Source organism: Lynx canadensis, chromosome A3 (genome assembly GCF_007474595.2).
Source record: "Lynx canadensis isolate LIC74 chromosome A3, mLynCan4.pri.v2, whole genome shotgun sequence".
NCBI classification, from domain to species: Eukaryota; Metazoa; Chordata; class Mammalia; order Carnivora; family Felidae; genus Lynx; species Lynx canadensis.
Window position 1 is genome coordinate 86,757,044 of NC_044305.1, and position 21,041 is coordinate 86,778,084.

At 36.3% G+C, this 21,041-nt stretch overlaps 1 protein-coding gene across 1 annotated transcript in view; it reads right to left on the reverse strand.

The window, feature by feature from the left end:
- Nucleotides 1-21,041, reverse strand: part of TIA1 (TIA1 cytotoxic granule associated RNA binding protein) — a 33,502-nt gene that overhangs the window by 10,285 nt on the left and 2,176 nt on the right. The window contains 7 exon segments of the mRNA XM_030310780.1: nucleotides 4,059-4,134; nucleotides 7,296-7,312; nucleotides 7,314-7,384; nucleotides 8,604-8,636; nucleotides 8,809-8,863; nucleotides 9,650-9,748; nucleotides 13,824-13,920. Coding sequence (XP_030166640.1) covers nucleotides 4,059-4,134; nucleotides 7,296-7,312; nucleotides 7,314-7,384; nucleotides 8,604-8,636; nucleotides 8,809-8,863; nucleotides 9,650-9,748; nucleotides 13,824-13,920 — 448 coding nt within the window.

Sequence of the window (21,041 nt, forward strand, 5' to 3'; positions counted from 1 at the left end):
GAATATTCTAAAAACCACTGAATTATACACATTAAACAAGTAGATTTTATGGTATGTGACTTATACTTCAATAAAGCTATAGTAGGAAAACAAAAGAATAAGCATAGAAACAAGGTCCCTGAAAAGGCAAGAGAGGCAGGATCCCAACTGTGAGGGATTTGGCCTTTTACAGGAAGGACATGTCTTCTACTGTAATAGAGGAAAAGGAAGGTGGATGAATTCTATGTAGGTTTGGTGGTTGAAAGCTGAGGGAATTCCTGTATGATAGTTTCTATTTTTTCAGTGAAACATAAAGTCGTCAGCTTGGGTGATGATGGAGAAGGGGAAGGAATATTTGAGGGGACAGGAAGAGACAGCAAACAATGGGAAGTCAAACTAAAGAACAGGTTTACAAAGATAGTACCATGCACTCACTTAAAATGTGTTAAGTGTTAAATTAGAAGTAAAACCAGTGGACTCAATTTTTCTTTAGCAGTATTTAGTTACTTCGGAGTAGGCAGAAAAGCTACATTCCATTGGTATTGGCAATTGTCCCTAAAACACATCAACATAAGAAGAGAGGCAAAGGAGTGGGGGGTAACTGCAATTAGGGCTGTGGCACTTCACAACACCAGAGCACTGCCACTCACATAACACAAATTTTACAGAAGCTGAAAATACTATTTAGGAAATTAAATTATTTCCTCAAAATTAACATACACATAGGATGGCTATTAGGATACAAATCCATCTGGCTGACTCCAGAGGCCATATATAGATATTCTGACTCTCTTTTATTTTAAATATGATTAGTGATTTTTTACATAGTAGGGGTTTATATGCCTAATCTGCAAATGGAAAAATTAGTTCCTAGTCCACCAAAGCCCCCAACCTATTCCCCAAAATAGCACAAAATATTACAAATCCTATATATCAATCCTCCAAGGAACTAATACTAATTGTGGCTATCAACCCATGGTATCAAGTATTTTTCTACCTTTCCTAAATATGATGCTATGATTAACAGTAAAGCTTTTGAGGGGGGGCGCCTGGGTGGCTCAGTTGGTTAAGCATCCGACGTCAGCCCAGGTCATGATCTCGCAGTTCATAGTTCGGCCCCACGTTGGGCTCTGTACAGACAGCTCAGAGCCTGGAGCCTGCTTCGGATTCTGTGCTCCCTCTCTCTGCTCCTCCTCCCGTCCTCAAGCTCTGTTCCCTGTCTCTCAAAAATAAATAAACGTTAACAAAAAAATTCACAACAAAAACAGTTAAAGCTTTCGACAACCAACAACCTCTTGGTTATTTCTCATCTTACATAAAAAACTTCTTAAATTTGGTAGGTAACATATGCATATGGCAGAACTTTTATCTTTTTACCTCTCAATATGCTTTACCATTTTCTTTCTTTTTTTTTTTTTATTTTTTTTAACGTTTATTTATTTTTGAGACAGAGAGAGACAGAGCATGAACGGGGGAGGGGCAGAGAGAGAGGGAGACACAGAATCGGAAGCAGGCTCCAGGCTCTGAGCCATCAGCCCAGAGCCTGACGCGGGGCTCGAACTCACGGACTGTGAGATCGTGACCTGAGCTGAAGTTGGACGCCTAACCGACTGAGCCACCCAGGCGCCCCTGCTTTACCATTTTCAAGTTATCTTCTAATACATGGGTTTTCCCTGACCTCTCAGGCTTACTCACTTTCTTCACAGGTTTACCTACTTTCTTAGAAGACATTTTCACTTCATGAAAGGAAGATGACAGCTACACTGCATAACACATTTGAACATATCCCAAAATATGATGTTACTATGAATAGCTGAGATACAATTGCAGTACATTCTACATTCTCTTACCCAAACTTGCAAGCCATGTAAACATTGTTAAGGCAGATTTCTGATTTAGAAAATAAATTCTGGGCAAAATGGTTGCAAGCTGTTATAGAAAATATCTGGATAGTAAGAATTCATTGTGAGGAATAACCAGACATTAGTTCCACTGTAAGCAGACAGAGTAACTAGAAAGTTTGACAATATTTGGCATAACTGCAAACAGATGTATTTTTTAAAACCCAGAAGAAACTGGTACAGTAACATGGTCATAAACCTGACCGGAAGCCATTAAGAAATGATATAGTATCTATTTCATATAACTCGTTTATTAAAGAAAAATATTTCTAAAATACATTGCATACTATCAAAAACTTTTATTTTTTTTAAGGTTTTTTATTTTTGAGAGAGAAAGAGACAGAGTGCAAGCAGGGGAGGGGCAGTGAGAGACGAAGACAGAATCCGAAGCAGGCTCCAGGCTCTGAGCTGTCAACACAGAGCCCAACGCGGGGCTCGAACCCACGAACCGTGAGATCAAGACCTGAGCTGAAGTTGAACGTTTAATAGACTGAGCCACTCATGCGCCCCTATCAAAAACTCTTAATGGTTCATTTTCTTCAAACTTTTTCTAAGTAAACTCTATGCCCAACATTGGGCTCGAACTCACTTAAGCTTGCATGAGATTAAGAGTCACATGCTCCAGACTGAGCCAGCCAGGAGCCCCTGCTTGCTCATTTTCTAAGACATCCTTTTTTTGTTTTTTAACTCCCTAAGGCGTTCTTATACAGAAAGTAGTGTTTCTGTTATTTATCTTTGGAATAACAGTTGTAACATAAAAGCAACACACTAAGATCTAAAATTAATGAAATCTTAGCATATATTCCAGTGCATATATTCTCCCACGATTCACCCCTGTATTTCTGAAGTGTGATATCTCTGGCATTTAACTATTTTGAATCTTGAGTTATTACACTAAAATAGGTAAATCATTTATTTGAATTTAATCTATTTACAATGTTCAATATTCAAACAGTATAATGTGAGAAGCTTCCCACTCTGCCCTCCACTTGCCTCTTACTTCCTACCTCCAAATAGGAAACTCTGCAGCAAGTTTTTTGTTTATCCCTGCTAGAACAGATACCCAACAAATGCATGTTTTGTTTTGTTTTTTTTTAACACAAATGAGACTTTTCATCTAATTTACCAGGGAAATCTTTCCATAATTAGTAATTATAGAGCTTCTTTATATTGTTCTATAATTACTGGTTACGGAAAGATTTCCATGGTGTGTGTGTGTGTGTGTGTGTATTATTTTTAAAAACAACAGCACATGATTACATTGTATGTAGGATGTAGGATATGTCAAAGATTTCTTCCAGCCGTCACACTAAAGGGTTTCCCTTTACCCTACCCTTGCCTCTCATTTGACAAACTGCACTATCCTTCCTTTTCCACAAAACCTGAAAATTTCAAGTGCATGCAAATTGGTGCTCAGTAAATGATTGTTAAATGAAAGAAATGAGAAGACATTTTCAAGTACATTAATATATAATTTTTTAAAAGTTCCCACCAACTGGAGCATTTTATTTATTTATTTATTTATTTATTTATTTATTTATTTAGTAATCTCTGTATTCAATGTGGGGCTCGAACTCACGACCCTGAGATCAAAAGTCATATGCTTTCCTGACTGAGCCAGCCAGGTGCCCTAATGAGTTACTTTTTAAAGATAAAATTGTATGTATTTGCAGATAACAGAATTTTATATTTTAGAAATTCATAAAAAACAAACAAAAAAAAAACCCCACAAGAACCAATGGAAAATTACTACAACTAAGAGAAATGAGTAAAATAAATATATAAAAAACAATTTATAATAATCAAAAGCTATACATATTCATATATACGAAGCAAACACAGAAAACGTTATTAGTTACTTTTAAATTATCATGAGAATACAAAACAGGGAGATAATGAATTAACTAAGTAAATGAGATTTTCAATATCTACCTTTGGCTGATAATTTAAACATCTCTACTTTCTACATTCTGAAAACATTTTATCAGTACTTGGCATACATCAGGTGCTAAAAATGCTTAATAAATGACCAAACAGGAAAAAAGATACCCTCTTGTGAAGGCATTAATTATCAGTGAAATGAGCAAATGGCAGATGAAATAAAATCATTAAAACAAAATGAGTACTTTTATTCTTTACTCTTAAAGGACTGCACATGCACTTTTTAATTGAGCTCACCCATTTGTTGAAAAAGGAGACAAAGCCATATCCTTTAGACTTCCCTGTTGCCATGTCTTTTACCACTCTGGCATCTCTGAAATCAGAAATAATCAGAAGTTTAGGTTTACACTCTCCTCTGTGTATCAAGTGAGAATGTCATACACAACTCATTTTTATGTTTCATCTTCATTAAAATGAACCTTTAATGCATATTCACCTTTTTATTCTATAACATTTATCATGTATTAGCAAATGAGGCTTTATAAACATGCAAATCAATAACTACTTAAACATATATGTATATACTGTACAAAAACTGCCTCCCACTTCAAAAAGTTTTTAAACTTTCAAATCTTAAGCATGGTAAAAGCAGCTATTCGTATGAAATTGCTTAACCATTTATAGGGTTCACAGGCACATAAGATGAATGGCTTTCTTTAACCATGCAATTTATAATTTTCTATTTGATACCACATACTACCTAATCATTAAAAAATTAAAATATAAAACTGGAAACTGAAAGAATGAAAAGCTGTATATTTCCTAAATTAATTAAATTACTTCATTTTCTCAGATCAATTGACACCCCCCTTTTGGACTATGGGTAAATTTTGAGAACTTGATGTTTTCAGAAATGCTAAATCATTGAAGAAAAACAGTAGACACACACTTTAGTTTTAAACTATATAAGAAAAGATTTTATACTGAATTTTAAAATAGCAATCATATAAGATTGATTGGAAACTACAAGATATAAAAGCAAAATTTTAAAAAGTCAGAAAGTAAAAAAGCACGCCAACATTTATCCACTGTGAACCGTAGCTTGTAGTTAGCCAGGGCAATTCTGTCCATTCTTCAGAGATACTCTGCAAAATAACCAGAGCCCTATTATTTGAGATTGAGTAAAAAAACCCAGCCATGATAGCTAAAACTCCATACCTCAAAAAATTGGACTCAAATTGTGCTTCACAGGCAATCTGCTTTTAAGTTAGCCAGGTATGTCACAATGCTTGTTCTCTCAGGACACATGAACAAAACAGGCACTTTCACAACAAAAACCCAAGTCAGAAAGCCATGCAATATAATTTTATATTAAAGTATACATAAGCACATTTCGATCAATTTAGAAGTGATTTATTAAGTGTTTAGAGTCAAAATGACAAAGAGGTGGTGGTGAAAGGGAAAACTAATGCAAGTCACTTCTCAATATGAAAAAAATACTTATATTAAATTATCGGTATGGTACACATGCATTTAATTTGGTAGCTGATTCACTTCTATAGCAAAATTTGTTAAACTACTCTAAACTCAAGGAATATAAACTGTATAAATTAGGGCACAAAAGTACTATATCTTTTATACTAATATTCTAATAGGCCACCACTTACTGCACACCATCTATAAACTGAGCACTGTTGTAGGATTTCCACAGGGAATACCTGACTATCACGACGAGAACCTTTCAATATATATATCTCCTTTAACAGAAAAAGGAAATGATGCTACCAACTGAGAATGGTTCTTTTAAATTTAGGAACACTAACTCCTTGGGTAGCCTAAAACTTAAACATTATATGTTACCTCAAATTAAAATTATCATCTATAAGTTATAAAGAAAGGACTTACCAAAAAAAAAAAATATATATATATACACACACACACACACACACACATCAATAATTATGGTTAATCATAAGAAAATCTAGACTATAATTATTATACCAACATATTTAACAAAAAGAAATTACTGATACATGATTAAAGTCATGAAATTATTAAAATTTGAATGTCATTTAACTGAAAATCACTGATTGTTAAACAATCTTTATCTAATCCCAAACTAAAATCCCCATGTTTTCACAGAAGCTACTTCAACCAAAATCAAAGCATTTAATAAAATAGCTGTTTGAATCTGTTAAAATGTTAGAAAATTTTTTCTTCTTAAAGTTAAGTTTCAGGATATGTTAGCCTTGAAATATATTTAAGTCTTACTTATTTCTGAAAGGATTCTCTAAGGAAGAAGCAGCAAAGATCTAGATCAGGGTTCTTTAATCCTTCTTTAATCCTTTTATGGTCCTGTGACTACTCTGAAAATAGGATAAAACTTACAAAGATACTCCATACCAAAATGAAAACAAACACAAAATTTTGTATACAGAGATTTATAGAGCTTTTGAGAGGCCACAGGTTAAGACCTTCCAGTCTAGATATTTGAAAGCAAGCTAACCATCATGAAAACCCTAAGACAGATTAAAAGGAACAATCAGTAAATTAGAACTTTACTTATTTTCCTAATCAGTTCTCACAAAGAAAAATTTTGCCTAACAGAAGAGTCCATTTATAAACCCTAATCTTCCGGCCATTCCATGTTCACTGTTCATTTTCATCCTACCAATGAACTACAACTCTTCAAATGAAAACTCTCCAAATCTACCACCAATACTATTGCCATTATTTTCCAGTCTCCTCATCTTTTTCATCTCTGCTGTTGGTCTGTGTCTCAAACTAAACCAAAGCTAACATGCCCTTTTACTACTCTTTCTAGCTAGAAAAATAATAAAGCAACGAGAAATCCCAAAAATCTGTTTTCTAAATTCAACAAGTACCTATAAGTAAATACTGTAATCAACTTATTCTACTGTATTATGGCATGCTTTTCAAATACTGAAGTTCTCTTATGATGAACACTACCTTCAGTGAGCTATTTACAAAGGGCCTAAACTGTATGATTAATAACAAATGCAAGCAAGACAGTGCTACACAAATACATAAAGGCATTATTATAACAGTAACAACAACCACAAAGAGTAGATACCTGGGGATTAACATTTAACAACTGCTTTTTTAGGGTCAATTGTTAAGGTTTCTTTTTGTTAAAATATATTGACACAAATGCATGGTATCATAAAAGTGCCCAACGGTCCAAATACCTTAGTCACAGCACAAGGTTACTAAAGATTATGACCAAGTTAGCAAGACACTTATATAAAAGAAACAATGTGGACAATAGCAAATTTGTCCTCTTAAGAGCTCATGCTAACTAAAAAAGGATTTTAAAATAATTGAAGACCGAAGATTTATTTATCAATGGGAAAACAGTCTTGGGCTATAAACTGCTTAAATAGTCTCTAAACGAAATGTATTATATTCAAATGTTAAAAATTAATGTCCAAAATTCATAACAGATTTTCAAATTACTTCTACATAAGACTGTTTCTAATTAAAATCAGTTTAAGTTTATCTTCTGTTACTTACGATATTCTTCCAAATGGTTGCAAAAGCAGCTTTTATATCTTCAGTTGTAATTTCAGGACTGAGATCACCAACAAAGACATGGAAATGATCTTATAAAAGGGAAGGAAGGGGAAGTGAAAAGAAAAATAAAATTTTAGAATTTAAAATATATTAAAATTTATTCAATAAAGTAATCTTAATTTATGGATTATAGAAAAGTTTAACACTATCCTATGTCTATACAAATTCTATCAATTTTACACATAATGAATCAAGGTCATAATATAGGAAAGATTCTCTTAAAGACTGTGACATATCTAACTGGGAAACTGACAATTCTATTTCTACTTACAGCCAATGACTACACTGGTCTAAGACAATAAACTAGTATAAGTTTCGCAAAAAATTAATGACTTAATTACCATTCTAGTAGTAATTATTTACATTTATCCAGTTTACCACTACATTAAAGTTTTAAAATTAAAATAAAATAGTGGTACTGTGAGATACGTAGACTAGATTTGCCTCAGTAAGACAATCTGCTGAAGCTAACTACATGATATACTTGGTTTAACCATATTTTGTGAAGAACAATCAAAGAAATACCTTGCATTGCAACAGTTTGATGTTAAGTATTTGACAGTTTTCTCAAAAGCCAACAGTTTTGGTTGCCCAGACATTACACCATTCAGTTTATGTGAATCATGTGCAAGTGAACTAAGACTGAAGGCAACAGAATGAAAACAGTAATCCCTTCACTTTATATCAGAACCATTAAAAAAGCATTGGAGAGAAATAACGATCCATATGTGAAGTTTTTTTTTTTTTTTTAAAAGACAATGTTCACAAAAAGGAAACATTTTAAAAATACAAAATAGTTGGATCAACACTTTAAAGGAACACATACATCAACTTTGACAAAGTATATTTGGAAAGAAAAGTACCCCCATTTGGCAGGCCTTAAGCAACATATTGGATTGCCATTTGGGAAACACAGTTTCAGGAGCAACTCAAGCAATCAGAAGATCTGGGTATGAAGCACAGACCATGACCTCAAGGAAGCAGGGTATCTTGCCCTTTAGTTGGTGAAAGTATTTCTAAGGCATCAGCTGCTACCAAGGGGGTCAGAGAGCTTGAAATAGCACCAAAGTAGTGGACAAGCCACACTTGGTCAACACTGGGAAGAAGGGGGAAAAATATTGCCTGAGAGACAAACAGAAATATGACCTCCTCCCTCCCACCTCCCCCCGGTATCAAACAAAAAAACTTCAAGTGGTTAGTGAATACCCTTTCAAGAGATTTCATTTTAGTTTAAGAAGATACAATTACCTTGTGAACGCTGTGTGCTGACAACGGTACTACCTGATGACAAAGATTAGATTTGTTCTTAAATTTATTAACACAAACACATTCAATCATATCTTAGGATAACGATCAAAACATTACTGCAAACATGTATGATGTTTATATGCTTTATAATAAAACTACTGTGTACAATAAAAACAAACGTTCAAAGAGTATAAAATATACTTACTGCTTGTATCTTTCTTTTGACTGCTGGGGGTTGTTGCCCAATTCACTTTGACTTCCTAAAAAAATTTTCAACATTTATACTCCATAAAATAAAGCTCAAAATCAGTTATTAACAAGATTTATATCTATAAACACATAGAAAAGTATATGTTGTAGATGAACATTCAAGGGGATACCAGTTCTGGTCAGTTTTAATACTTACCTTTTAACCTACACTTGCGCAAATGTTGGCAAATCCTAATCTTACGTACTTCTGTTAACATTCAACTAACCTTTCTTATCTAAAGTAACAATAAATTCTTTCCTTTTATTCTTCCCTATTACTATCCAAAGTTCTAGACGTTTCATCCAAGCTTGAGTAATTCAACAAATATTTTAGTATTTACCATGTGTGAGGCACCATGAAGAATACCAACATAAACATGTCCTCTAAAAGCTTAATCCCATCTTTCAAATATTAAATGTGACCTTTTGCTATAATGTGAATATAGCACTTCCAAAAGATAAACAAAAGTGCATGCAACAAAAATTTTCAAGTCACATTCATTCATTCACTTTGAGAGAGGGAGGGAAAACAAGTGGGGGAGAGGGCAGAGAGAGAAAGAGAGAGAGAGAGAGAGACACAGAGAGAGAGAGAGAGACAGAGAGAGAGACAGAGAGACAGAGAGACAGAGAGACAGAGAGAGAGAATCCCAAGCAGGCTCCATGCTCAGTAAGGAGCCGGACACAGGGCTCAACCCCACAACCCTGGGATCATGACCTGAGCCAAAATCAGGAGTCAGACGCTCAACTGAGCCACCAAGACATCCCTCAAGTCACCTTCTTTAATTATGATAGCTTACCTTACCCATTATCTTCCGCCCATTCATAGCAGCTAGCGCTGCAGCTGCATGACGATGCTCATAAAACTCCACAAAACAATATGGATCATTTCCAGCTGTCTGTTGAAGAAACACAAAAGTCAAATTTAAGTTGTACACTCTTATTACCTTGGAATTACGTAAAGTTTTGTATATCTCAATAATTAGGCCAAGGAGAATGAAGGGTCCATTCTATAAGTAAACCTTCAGATAAGGAAGTAAACACTTAAAAAATGAAATATAGTAATTTTATAGAACATTATCTTCTTTGGGGCACCTGGGTGGCTCAGTTGGTTAAGCCTCTGACTTTGGCTCACATCATGATCTCAGTTTGTGAGTTCGAGCCCCACATCCAGCTATGCACTGAGCGCAGAGCCTACTTCAGATCCTCTGCCTCTTTCTCTGTCCCTCCTCAATGTGAGCCCACACCTCCCCCAATAAACCTTCTCTTTTTAGTGTTTATTTATTTTGAAAAAGACAGAGAGGGAGCACGCAAGCAGCGGATGAGCAGAGAGAGGGAGACACATAATCGGAAGCAGACTCCAGGCTCTGAGCTGTCAGCATGAGCCCAATATGGGGCTCGAATTCATGAACCGCAAGATCATGACCTGAGTCAATCGGATGCTTAACCAACTGAGCCACCCAGGCACCCCCTCAAAAATAAACATTAAAACAAAACAAAACAAATTATCTTCTTCAACAGGTTATACTATACTACTACATATAACTGAATTTTGTATTAATGATTAAGTGTCCTACTTACGGATGGATGGATATATAAGCTAAACACACAATTCTTATCATATAATTATTTTTTTATGCTACAGACATTAGTTAAGTTTGACCAGACTCATGGTTTCTCAGTGCTGGCTTTTAATGATTTTTTCTCTCCCTTCCCTGTTATGTGTTACCTTTTATTGCTATAAACACACATATATCCTTACTGCTTCTAATTTGCTAAGTAGAAAATCTCACCCAACCTTTTTAAACCTGTTTCTGGCTCTGAAAACTAAAGAGGTTTTCTGGTAAAGGAAGTTTTTAGATCTTAGAATGTGGATGGACTTTCTGGGGCACCTGGGTGGCTCAGTCGGTTGAGTATCTGACTTGCTTTTGGCTTAGGTCATGATCCCAGGGTTGCAGGATCAAGCCTTGAGTTGGGCTCTGTGCTGAGTGTGGAGCCTATTTGAGATTCTCTCTCTCTCCCTCTGCCCCTCTCCCCAGCTTGCATGCTCTCCCTCCGTGAAAAAAAAAAGGGTGGGGGGCGTCTGGGTGGCTTAGTTGGTTAAGCGTCCAACTGTGGCTCAAGTCATGATCTCACCGTTCAGGAGTTCGAGCCCTGCATTGAGCTCTCTGCTGCCAGCATGGAACCTGCTTTGGATACTCTATCCCCTTCTCTCTGCCTCTCCCTGCTCTTTCTCACTCTCTCTCAAAATAAATAAACTTAAAAACAAACAAACAAAAGAATGTGGACTTTTTGACAATTTTTTGCCTGCTTAGAAGTCTTTTAAAAATTCTCTTCTTTTCTGATGTTTCAAGTATCTGAGGTCTGATAATAGGTGAAGCTTGGATGCTTTACTGTAAATTAAAGCGGCAGAAAAACACCCCTATTTTATACCTATCTGGAAAATATAAAATGACTTTAGAGTGCATTTTTAAATTATTTCCATAATCTAAGTATAATTGTTAAAATAGGAAACTAATTCAAAGACCAGAATGACACTAAAGAAATATACTATTTTGTTTCAAGCACAATTAATTTTTTAAACAAATGATTGGCAAGGATTTGTAAAAACATTAGAGTAAGGAGGCAACCACAAGACAATCATTATTTTATTTTAAAAACATCAGGGTGGCTCAGCCGGTTAAGCGTCTGACTCTTGGTTTTGGCTCAGGTCATGATCTCACAGTTCGTGGGTTTGAGCCCTGCATCGGGCTCTGTGCTGACAAGGCTGAGCCTGCTTGGGATTCTCTCTCTCTGTCTCTCTCTCCCTCTCTCTGCCCCTCCACACCGCATTTCTCTCACTCTCAAAATAAATAAAACTTAAAAAAAAAAAAAATCAGAGAATATAAAAATGTTTTTTTTTTTCAACGTTTTTTATTTTATTTTTGGGACAGAGAGAGACAGAGCATGAACGGGGGAGGGTCAGAGAGAGAGGGAGACACAGAATCGGAAACAGGCTCCAGGCTCTGAACCATCAGCCCAGAGCCTAACGCGGGGCTCGAACTCACGGACCGCGAGATCGTGACCTGGCTGAAGTCGGACGCTTAACCGACTGCGCCACCCAGGCGCCCCTAAAAATGTTTTAAAAATTGCGTAATTCAAACTAATGCTACACTTAATGGTAATTCTATTAGAAAGGTCAGTGTTGTCAGGCATCAGAATGTGATCAGAAAAAACAGCTTACATTTAAGTGTAATCAAATGAAAAAGTATCTTCATTTTACTTAATCTGTACCCAGGAAAAAACTGTATTTCTTACATAAAAAGAACCTAAGCATTCACACTATCAGCCTTCATATTCCAAAGACTATAACATTCATAAATATGAACACCTGTCCAACAGTGTGAATAGACTGGAATTCAGTCTTTTCTTTTAATTTTAGAGAGAGAACTCGAGAGTAGCGGAGAGGGGCAGGAGAGAGAGAATCATAAGCAGGCTCCATACTGAGCGTGGAGCCCAAAGTGGGACTTAATCCCATGAGCCTGGGATCATGACCTGAAGCTGAAATCAAGTTTTATGCTTAAGTGATGGAGCCAACCATGTGCCCCAGACTCGCCTTTTATGTATACAATGCTTCAGGGTTAACAGCAATCACAGATGAATGAATTCAATGTTTTTTTCTATACATTATGGTCCTGATCGATGGGAACTGCCACACAGAAGAAAAGCTTGAATCGTGACATTTTAAAAGTTAAAAACACTTTCATAAAAAAACAAAAAAACCCACTTTCACAACCTATTATTTTTGACCTAATTTCTCAATGTAATTGTAATAACTGATTTTCCAGATTAGCCAATGACACCACATATAAAACAATGCTGATGCATCAGTGCACATTAAAACAAGAACCTACTATAGTTGTCATCTGCTCAGGAAATGATTAGTTCCATTCTCTTCTTCCTTTATTTATTAGTAAAACAAATTAAACTCATTAGCTAAGACTGATTCAAAGATATTAAAGTTACTAGGAATTTAGACTATATGACCTAATTTTTTTCCTCAAGTTTCATTTATTTAAAAAATTTTTTTTCTTTTTTCAACGTTTTTATTTATTTTTGGGACAGAGAGAGGCAGAGCATGAGGGGGGAGGGGCAGAGAGAGAGGGAGACACAGAATCGGAAACAGGCTCCAGGCTCCGAGCCATCAGCCCAGAGCCTGACGCGGGGCTCGAACTCACGGACCGCGAGATCGTGACCTGGCTGAAGTCGGACGCTTAACCGACTGCGCCACCCAGGCGCCCCAAGTTTCATTTATTTAAGTAATCTCTACACCACATGTGGGGCTTGAACTCACAACCCCAAGACCAAGAGTTTTGTGCTCTTCTGAGCCAGCCAGGTGCCCCATTTTTTTTTTTTAATGACCTTGCAGGTTTTATTTTTTAAGTTTATTTTTTTTTTTAAGTAATCTCTATACCCAATGTGGGGCTCAAACTCACAACCCTGAGATCAAGAGTTGCATGTTCTTCTCAGCCAACCAGGCACCTTTGTATAAACTAAGTTCATGGAGGAGGGGCACCTGGCTGGCTTAGTTGGGTGAATATGTGACTCCTGACCTTGGGGTTGTGAGAAGAGTCCCATGTTGGATATAGAGCATATTTAAAAATATAAAAATAAAACTATTCTTTAAAAAAAATTCCTGGAAGTCATGGGTTTAAATTATGTATTAAAAAAGAAGAAAGCTGGGGTGCCTGGGTTGCTCAGTTGGTTGAGCGTCCGACTTTGGCTCAGATCATGATCTCACTGTTCTTGAGTTCGAGCCCCACGTTAGGCTCTGTTCTGATAGCTCGGAGCCTGGAGCCTGCTTCAGATTATGTGTCTCCCTCTCTCTCTGCCCTCGCTCATACTCTGTCTCTCAAAAATAAACATACATTAAAAAAATAAAATAAAAATAAAAAAATAAAAAAGAAGAGAGTTAACTAAGTAAAATACCCTTACATCCATAATCATTTTGCAGTTTTTACAAGGTCCAATTTGGCTAAAGAGCTGGAGAATTAGAGCTTCTGTCACATCTCTGGAAAGGTTGCCGACATATCTGAAACACAAAGAAAAACAACTTACCATTTTAAATTTGCTTCTTTTGCATCGGTTTCTAAAGCTGCTTACTGAAAAAGAAATTTGAGGAATAGGTAGATCTCTGCTTTAAACTACACTATTAGGAAGAGATTCTAAGTTTGTGAGAACTTCAAATTTTCTTTCAAAGCAGATGTATGACATGTTACTTGTAAATACGTTGACACCACTAGTAGAGGAGAATCTTATGTATGTGTGTTTAGTCAAGGTTTTGCAAATTAAACCTGTTCTTTGTTTCTAAGTTTGTAGGCTTACCTTAGGAAGATACACTTTAAAAAATCTCAAATGAATTATTAGATGTGTAGAATATTTATACAATTGATTTTGGGAAGCTTTGCAGTTAGTTCTACTTCTACAGTATTACTGAGAACATTAAAATTTCCTCAATTTTTAATTCACACATTCCCCTTATACTATCCAATACTTTGGTTTACACAATATATTTTTGAAAAAATCATGGGTAAATCACTTAGCACCTGTTGCACATGGTCACGAAGGGATGGGAAATCTTCCAATGAATATTACTAATCAGTGAAGTATAGAGGGAGGAGGATTCCAGGAGACTTTTAACAGATAATATGCCTTGGTGACTAACAAATGTAATTAATGTAAATGGTGTATTACAGGACCACATGACTGGGATAATCTTAAAGGGTTTAAAGAAATTTTAAAAATGGGATTTTGAAATGAGATTACTTCTAGATATGTTAAGAGTTGGAGGTCTATCACTTCTGAAATCAGAAAGTATCTCCAACAACTGTAATTGCTCATTTTTCTCCCCAGAATAAACATCCACAATGCCAGAAAGTATAGATTCAATTCCTTCCTTCCATTTACTCGTTCAATAGACATGTATTTAGTGCTTACCACAAAAGCACTGGAATAGGTTAAAATGGCAAGGGAGAAGGACTGAGTCCTCAGAAACAATGAACAACATTTAAAGATCAGGTAATGTGGGGCGCCTGGGTGGCGCAGTCGGTTAAGCGTCCGACTTCAGCCAGGTCACGATGTCGCGGTCCGCGAGTTGGAGCCCCGCGTCAGGCTCTGGGCTGACGGCTCGGAGCCTGGAGCCTGTTTCCGATTCTGTGTCTCCCTCTCTCTCTGCCCCTCCCCCGTTCATGCTCTGTCTCTCTCTGTCCCAAAAATAAATAAACGTTGAAAAAAAAAAATTTTAAAGATCAGGTAATGATACTCAAAAATCAACAGCAACATCTATACCCACAACAATTTTTCCAGTATCAGAGGCTATTACATCAGGTCCTTTTCCTGAACATTGGTAATTAAAGGGAAGGAATTAAGCATTCATCTTGCCCTGAGTAGAAACTCCAGTGTGTATAATCTAATAGCTCTAGTTGATGAGGGTGAAACTCTCATTTACAGAAAAATGCTGGTCAATAAGTGTAGAGAGAATTAAATTAGTAAACAATGCGTAAGCCCTACTGAAATGATTAAGTCAGGCAAGAATCATTAATGGATGCAAACCATTACATGAAAGGATGGTGTGAAAATGGATATTTGCAGGGTCCCAAAGTTATAACACAGATTACTTAACATTGTAAAGGGAAAACTCTACCCTAAGAGAGAGCTTTGGCTGTTTCACCACTGAGGGCCAGTGATCAAAACTTTAAATCATTTTATGGATGGATGAGAAATTGTGTTGTGTTGTACAATATAAATTACACAGTATCACCTATGAAGTATTCAAATAAACTAACTTGAATCTAGTCAAGGTTAAATTCAGACCTAAGTTTATAGAATATTGGACATATAAAACAATTATACAAATTCAGATATGAAGTATTATATAAGACAGCATGTTTGATCTATTTATTATTTGAGAGAGAGAGGGAAAGAGAGAGACCACACGCATATGAGCATGGGGGAGAGGCAAAGGGAGAGAGAGAGAGAGAGAGAAATCTTAAGCAGGATCCATGCTCAGTGCTGAGCCCAATGCAGGGCTCTCGATCCCATGACTCCAGGATCATGACCTGTGCGGACATGAGACCTGAGTGGAAAATCAAGAGTCGGACACTTAAACTCACTGAGTCCCCCGGTGCCCGTTTGATCTCTTTTAAAAAAAAACGTTGTCCTGGGGTGCCTGCCCACTTGGCTCAGTTGGTTAAGCATCTGACCTTTGGTTCAGGTCAAGATCTCATGGCTTGTGCCCTAACGCCACACAGCCTGCTTCAGATCCCGTCTCTCTTTCCCTCCCCAACTCGTGCACACGAGTGTCCTCTCTCAAAATATAAACAATGATAATAATTTAAAAAATTGTCCTAGGGGTGCATGGGTGGCTCAGTTAAGTGTCTGACTCTTAAAAAATATATAAATAAATGGTCCTAAAAAAATTAAAAAGAGTGGGCTGTTCTTGATTAAAAGAAACTTGAGGGGCACCTGGATGGCTCAGTCAGTTGAGTGTCGGGACTCTTGATTTCAGTTCAGGTCATAATCTCAGGGTCATGGAATCAAACCCATGTCAGGCTCCACACTGAGCATGGAGCCTACTTAAGATTCTCTCTCTCCTTCCTCTGCCCCTCTCCCTGATGAATATGCTGGCTCTCTCTCTCTCAAATAAATAAAATGAAAACAAAAAATTTTTTTGAAAGACACAGACAGCCAAATACAATGACTAATCCTTAACTGTAACCTAGATTTGGGGAGGAGGGTTAGCTTTTTCCTTGCAGAATTCTAATCAATAAATGTAGAAGGAATGAGGGAAATCACCACTAAACCACTACAGTAATAACTGCTATTGGCAAGATCCACCCATGGATCTTTTACTTGATGAAAATTTTAAGTAGAAATAGAATATGTGTAGAGCCTCAAAGTATCTCCTCTGAAATATTTAATGATTGGTTCTAACCAAAGAATCAGTTCTCTTAATGTATATCCACATCTCCCTCTATGAAGTGAAGCTTAATTTCACTCTTCTCGAGTGTAGGCTAGTCTTAGTGACTCAATTCTAATGAATAGTGTTTAAAAAAAAAAAAAAAAGTAGTCACTGTATAGTGGGAGAAACCCTCTCAAGAATGCCACAGTCATGAAAGACATCTCCTCCTCACATATTAAAGGAGAGTGAAGAAATGAGACGACTATATGCAATGTAGTATCCTGGATCGGATCCTGGAATAGAAAAGGACATTAGTAGAAAACTGAGGAAACTGGAATAAACCCTGTAGTTAATAACAGTATTGTACCAATGCCAACTTCTTAGTTTTGATAACTATACCATGGTTTTGTAAGATTTCTACATTAAAGGAGGCTGGGTGAAGGTTATGTGAGAACTCTGTACCATCTTTTCAACTCTTCTATGCCTATTTTCACCTGACTCATAGCTATAGAAAACCTTAGGATTGCATATGTCTAAATGAAAAAAAAAATGGCTCTTCCGAAAATTTAATTCTACCATCTACTCTCCTAAAGCTAGATAATCTAGTGACAAGCGGGCAGTATTTAGGGAACCAAAATGTTATCATCTTCTCTTCCCAAAATTGTCCAATTTTCTGAGATATATTCTGAGTGATATTACCTACTTTGAAGATATGTAATTTTAAAAAAAAGCTACTTTAAAAAGCACTGGATTTGTATTGCTTTACAATTGTTTATTTAATGCGGACTGCTGCTTACTGTAAGCTCCAGGAGCCTCTTACATATAAATTTTACATACACCTGTTTAGAGAAATGCTTTTTAGGAGAAGTTACACAAACAACTTGCTCTCAACCTTTAACACCATAAAATAAACTGTAATAAAATATAACATTTTCATATCAAACAAATCAAACAGCAAAATATTTTTCTTCCTCATGCAAATAAAAATAACCCATATTAGTTTTGCTTCTTAACAATAAGTTAAAATAATACCTACCTACTTCAAATTTTTAGCAGCTTAATGTTTCCAAATCTATTTGCTAAATAAATATTAATCTGAAACAGAAAGCCCAAATTTAAAATCTGCAGACCCTTTTTATACTCATGATACTTTCAATGGAAAAACAAGTTTCTTATAGTTTTGTAGAACACGCCATACTTTACAAAATTCGTTCTCATTTAGTTTCTTTAGCTGTTCCTTACTTTGTCACATACTACTCTGTTACTGAAGCCAAGAGGATTTCCAATTAACAGCACAGATTTAAGTTACATGTGTAGTTGGTTACTTATTTTTTGGGGAGCGCTGCCAAACATCTTGCTTCCTAGTTTTAGAGAAATCCTCATTCTATGGCAGAGGCTCACTTCTCTATAGAAGCCGGAAAGTCTTGATATGGTTTTGTAGTCTCCCCTGCATGTGATCTAGGCGAGGTTGATTAGAGTAACTAGTCCTGAGAACAGAAGACAAAGATAGACAAACAGAAGACAAAGAAGCAGAGACTGAAGAAAATCCATTTTGATGGCAAACAGCAGTGGAGTCCCATGTCCAGTGAAAGTGGAGGCTGTGGTATCTGGTTCTCAGTGGATGTGATAGTAGCATCCTGAGAGTTTGTGGCCTGACAGCAGTCTCTCTTTCCTGAACATTTTCTAAGTCAGGTTCCATAACCTTTCTGCAAATGTGGGAGTATCCAATAGCTTGTTTTTATAAATTCTTTTACTGCTTAAATTTTTGCTCCTTGCATTAAAAAAAATCCCAGCTGATACAAAATTGATACCGGAGCAGCAGTAAGCCAAGGTTCTCTGTCATGTCTATTAGACCACTAAACAAAAATGTAATTTTCTTACATTTATATAAGTTTTTATTTTTCAAATGCTTTTTTTAAACATTAAACTATCCCTTTAAAAATTTTTTTTTTTTCAACGTTTATTTATTTTTGGGACAGAGAGAGACAGAGCATGAACGGGGGAGGGGCAGAGAGAGAGGGAGACACAGAATCGGAAACAGGCTCCAGGCTCTGAGCATCAGCCCAGAGCCCGACGCGGGGCTCGAACTCACGGACCGCGAGATCGTGACCTGGCTGAAGTCGGACGCTTAACCGACTGCGCCACCCAGGCGCCCCAAACTATCCCTTTTTAGCTGTTCCATGGATTTCTCGTTAACAGCGTAGACTGAAGTATCCCATGTTGATATTTATTATACCAACATTGAGATTATGTGCCAATCCTGTGTAGAACTGTTATGGCAAACAGACTTCCATGGACTAAAAAATGTCTTCCTGGGGCAACTGGATAGATATGAATAGGAACTGTATATATTAGCTAACAATAGTGTACCAAAATAGTTTCTTTAATATGAAAATTGTATTGTGGCTATGTAAGACAATGTCCTTGTTCTTAGGAAATACATGGCAAAGCATTTAGGCCTGAAATGTCAGTCTTTTCAAATGGTTCATCCAAAAATATACTTGGATAAGGCAAATTTGGCTATTAGCAACTGGTAAATCCACAAAAAAGGTACCTACGTCCTCAACGTAGTATTTTTTTTTACTTTTCTGTGGGTTTTAAGTTTTTCAAAATGAAAAACTACTCGAGAAGAATCAATGGAAAAAGTCATCAATGCTACCAATTAACACTCAACAGTTCTGCCAGGGATAGGATTTCACACCAATTTAATATACATTTTCGAAGCTGATAATAAAGTTCAAATAGTTATAAAACTGGAATCCAAAATGTTTAAAATACTCATTTTTATTAGTATAGCTCTAGAAAATTTCACCTACAGTAAAAATTTACAAAGCAGAATGCTGTATTGGGTTTGACATGCAAACATTGTATCGAAGTGCAGAATTTGCTAGGATGCTTCTGTAAATGAGTTAAAAACATGAATAAGTTTTTATCTAATAGCAAATTCCTTAAGAGTAGAGATTCTCATTTTTATTCATAGTATATATCTAGTGTTGAGAGCCCTACCTGGAACAGTTTAAGTACTCTGTAAATACTGTCAAGAGAGATAACTGTATGCTCTCAGAATTACTACCGAACATTTCCAATTTGCTAGATAATTATCCCATTTTGGGCCTGAGTTACGCTGATTCAGAAGGAAATGTGTGTCTTTTAACTAATTATGAAATCATGTAGAACAGCAAACCGCTTGTACATATACATCAGCTTCATAACCTATTACTTACAATTGTCACTTTTCTGATACCTGACCTCTTAGTACTGGCACTTCCTTCACATTGGGAGTTCAGAAGACCATATACCTAAACCAGCTTGAATAAATGTATCTAAAGCTGTGTCTCAAGACATCCTAAGACTCCATGCTCTCAAGACTGTTCTCATTTTTATATTTTGCAAACAAACTAACATTTTTTAAGATTTTAAAGTAATCTCTACAACCCCAGTGGGGCTGGAATTTACAACCCAGAGATCAGAGTCACCATGCTCTAACTAACTGAGCCAACCAGGTGGGTCACAACTAACATTTTTAATTAACTTTTTAAAAGTTCATTTGTTTTGGGAGAGAGAGGGAGAGAATCCCAAGCAGGTTCCACACTCTCAGTGCAGAGCCCACATGGGGCTCAATCCCACGAACTGTTGAGATCGTGACCTGAGCCAAAATCAAGACGACGCTTACTGAACCACCCAGCCTGCCCCCAAACTTTTTAGATGACTGATATTACACATTGTAACAAACCTACTAATTTTTGACTTCATTCTCACACCCCACTTCCAGTCTCTTGGTAATTCCTGTTGCTCTACTTTCAAAATATACCCCAAATCAAACCACTTCTCACAATGTCTCCTAGGTACTGCTGACAAGAAATTGAACACTGGCAATCTATAAGTTAACAATGATGAACGCTCATCTGTGGCAAAATGAAGGTATTTCCTCTGAGCCACTTAGGTACACAGATGACACTGAGATTTAGACTACCTTTTCCTCAAGAATGAAAAGTCTTGATTCATTGCTTGGAATTATACCAGCTTTTAAAACAAATGTAGTGATCACTTACCACAGACTAGATACTGTGCTAAGAACATATTAAAAAGACCCTGACTTGCAGGATCATTAAAACAAACATTTTATATAAAAACCAAAAACACTGCTGGGAAAACTTGTGCGTTTAACTAACTTACTCATGTTTATCAAGACTGGTCTTACTGGAAGAATGGGGAGTTTTGGTTGAGGAGGTAGAAACCCAAAGAGATAATAG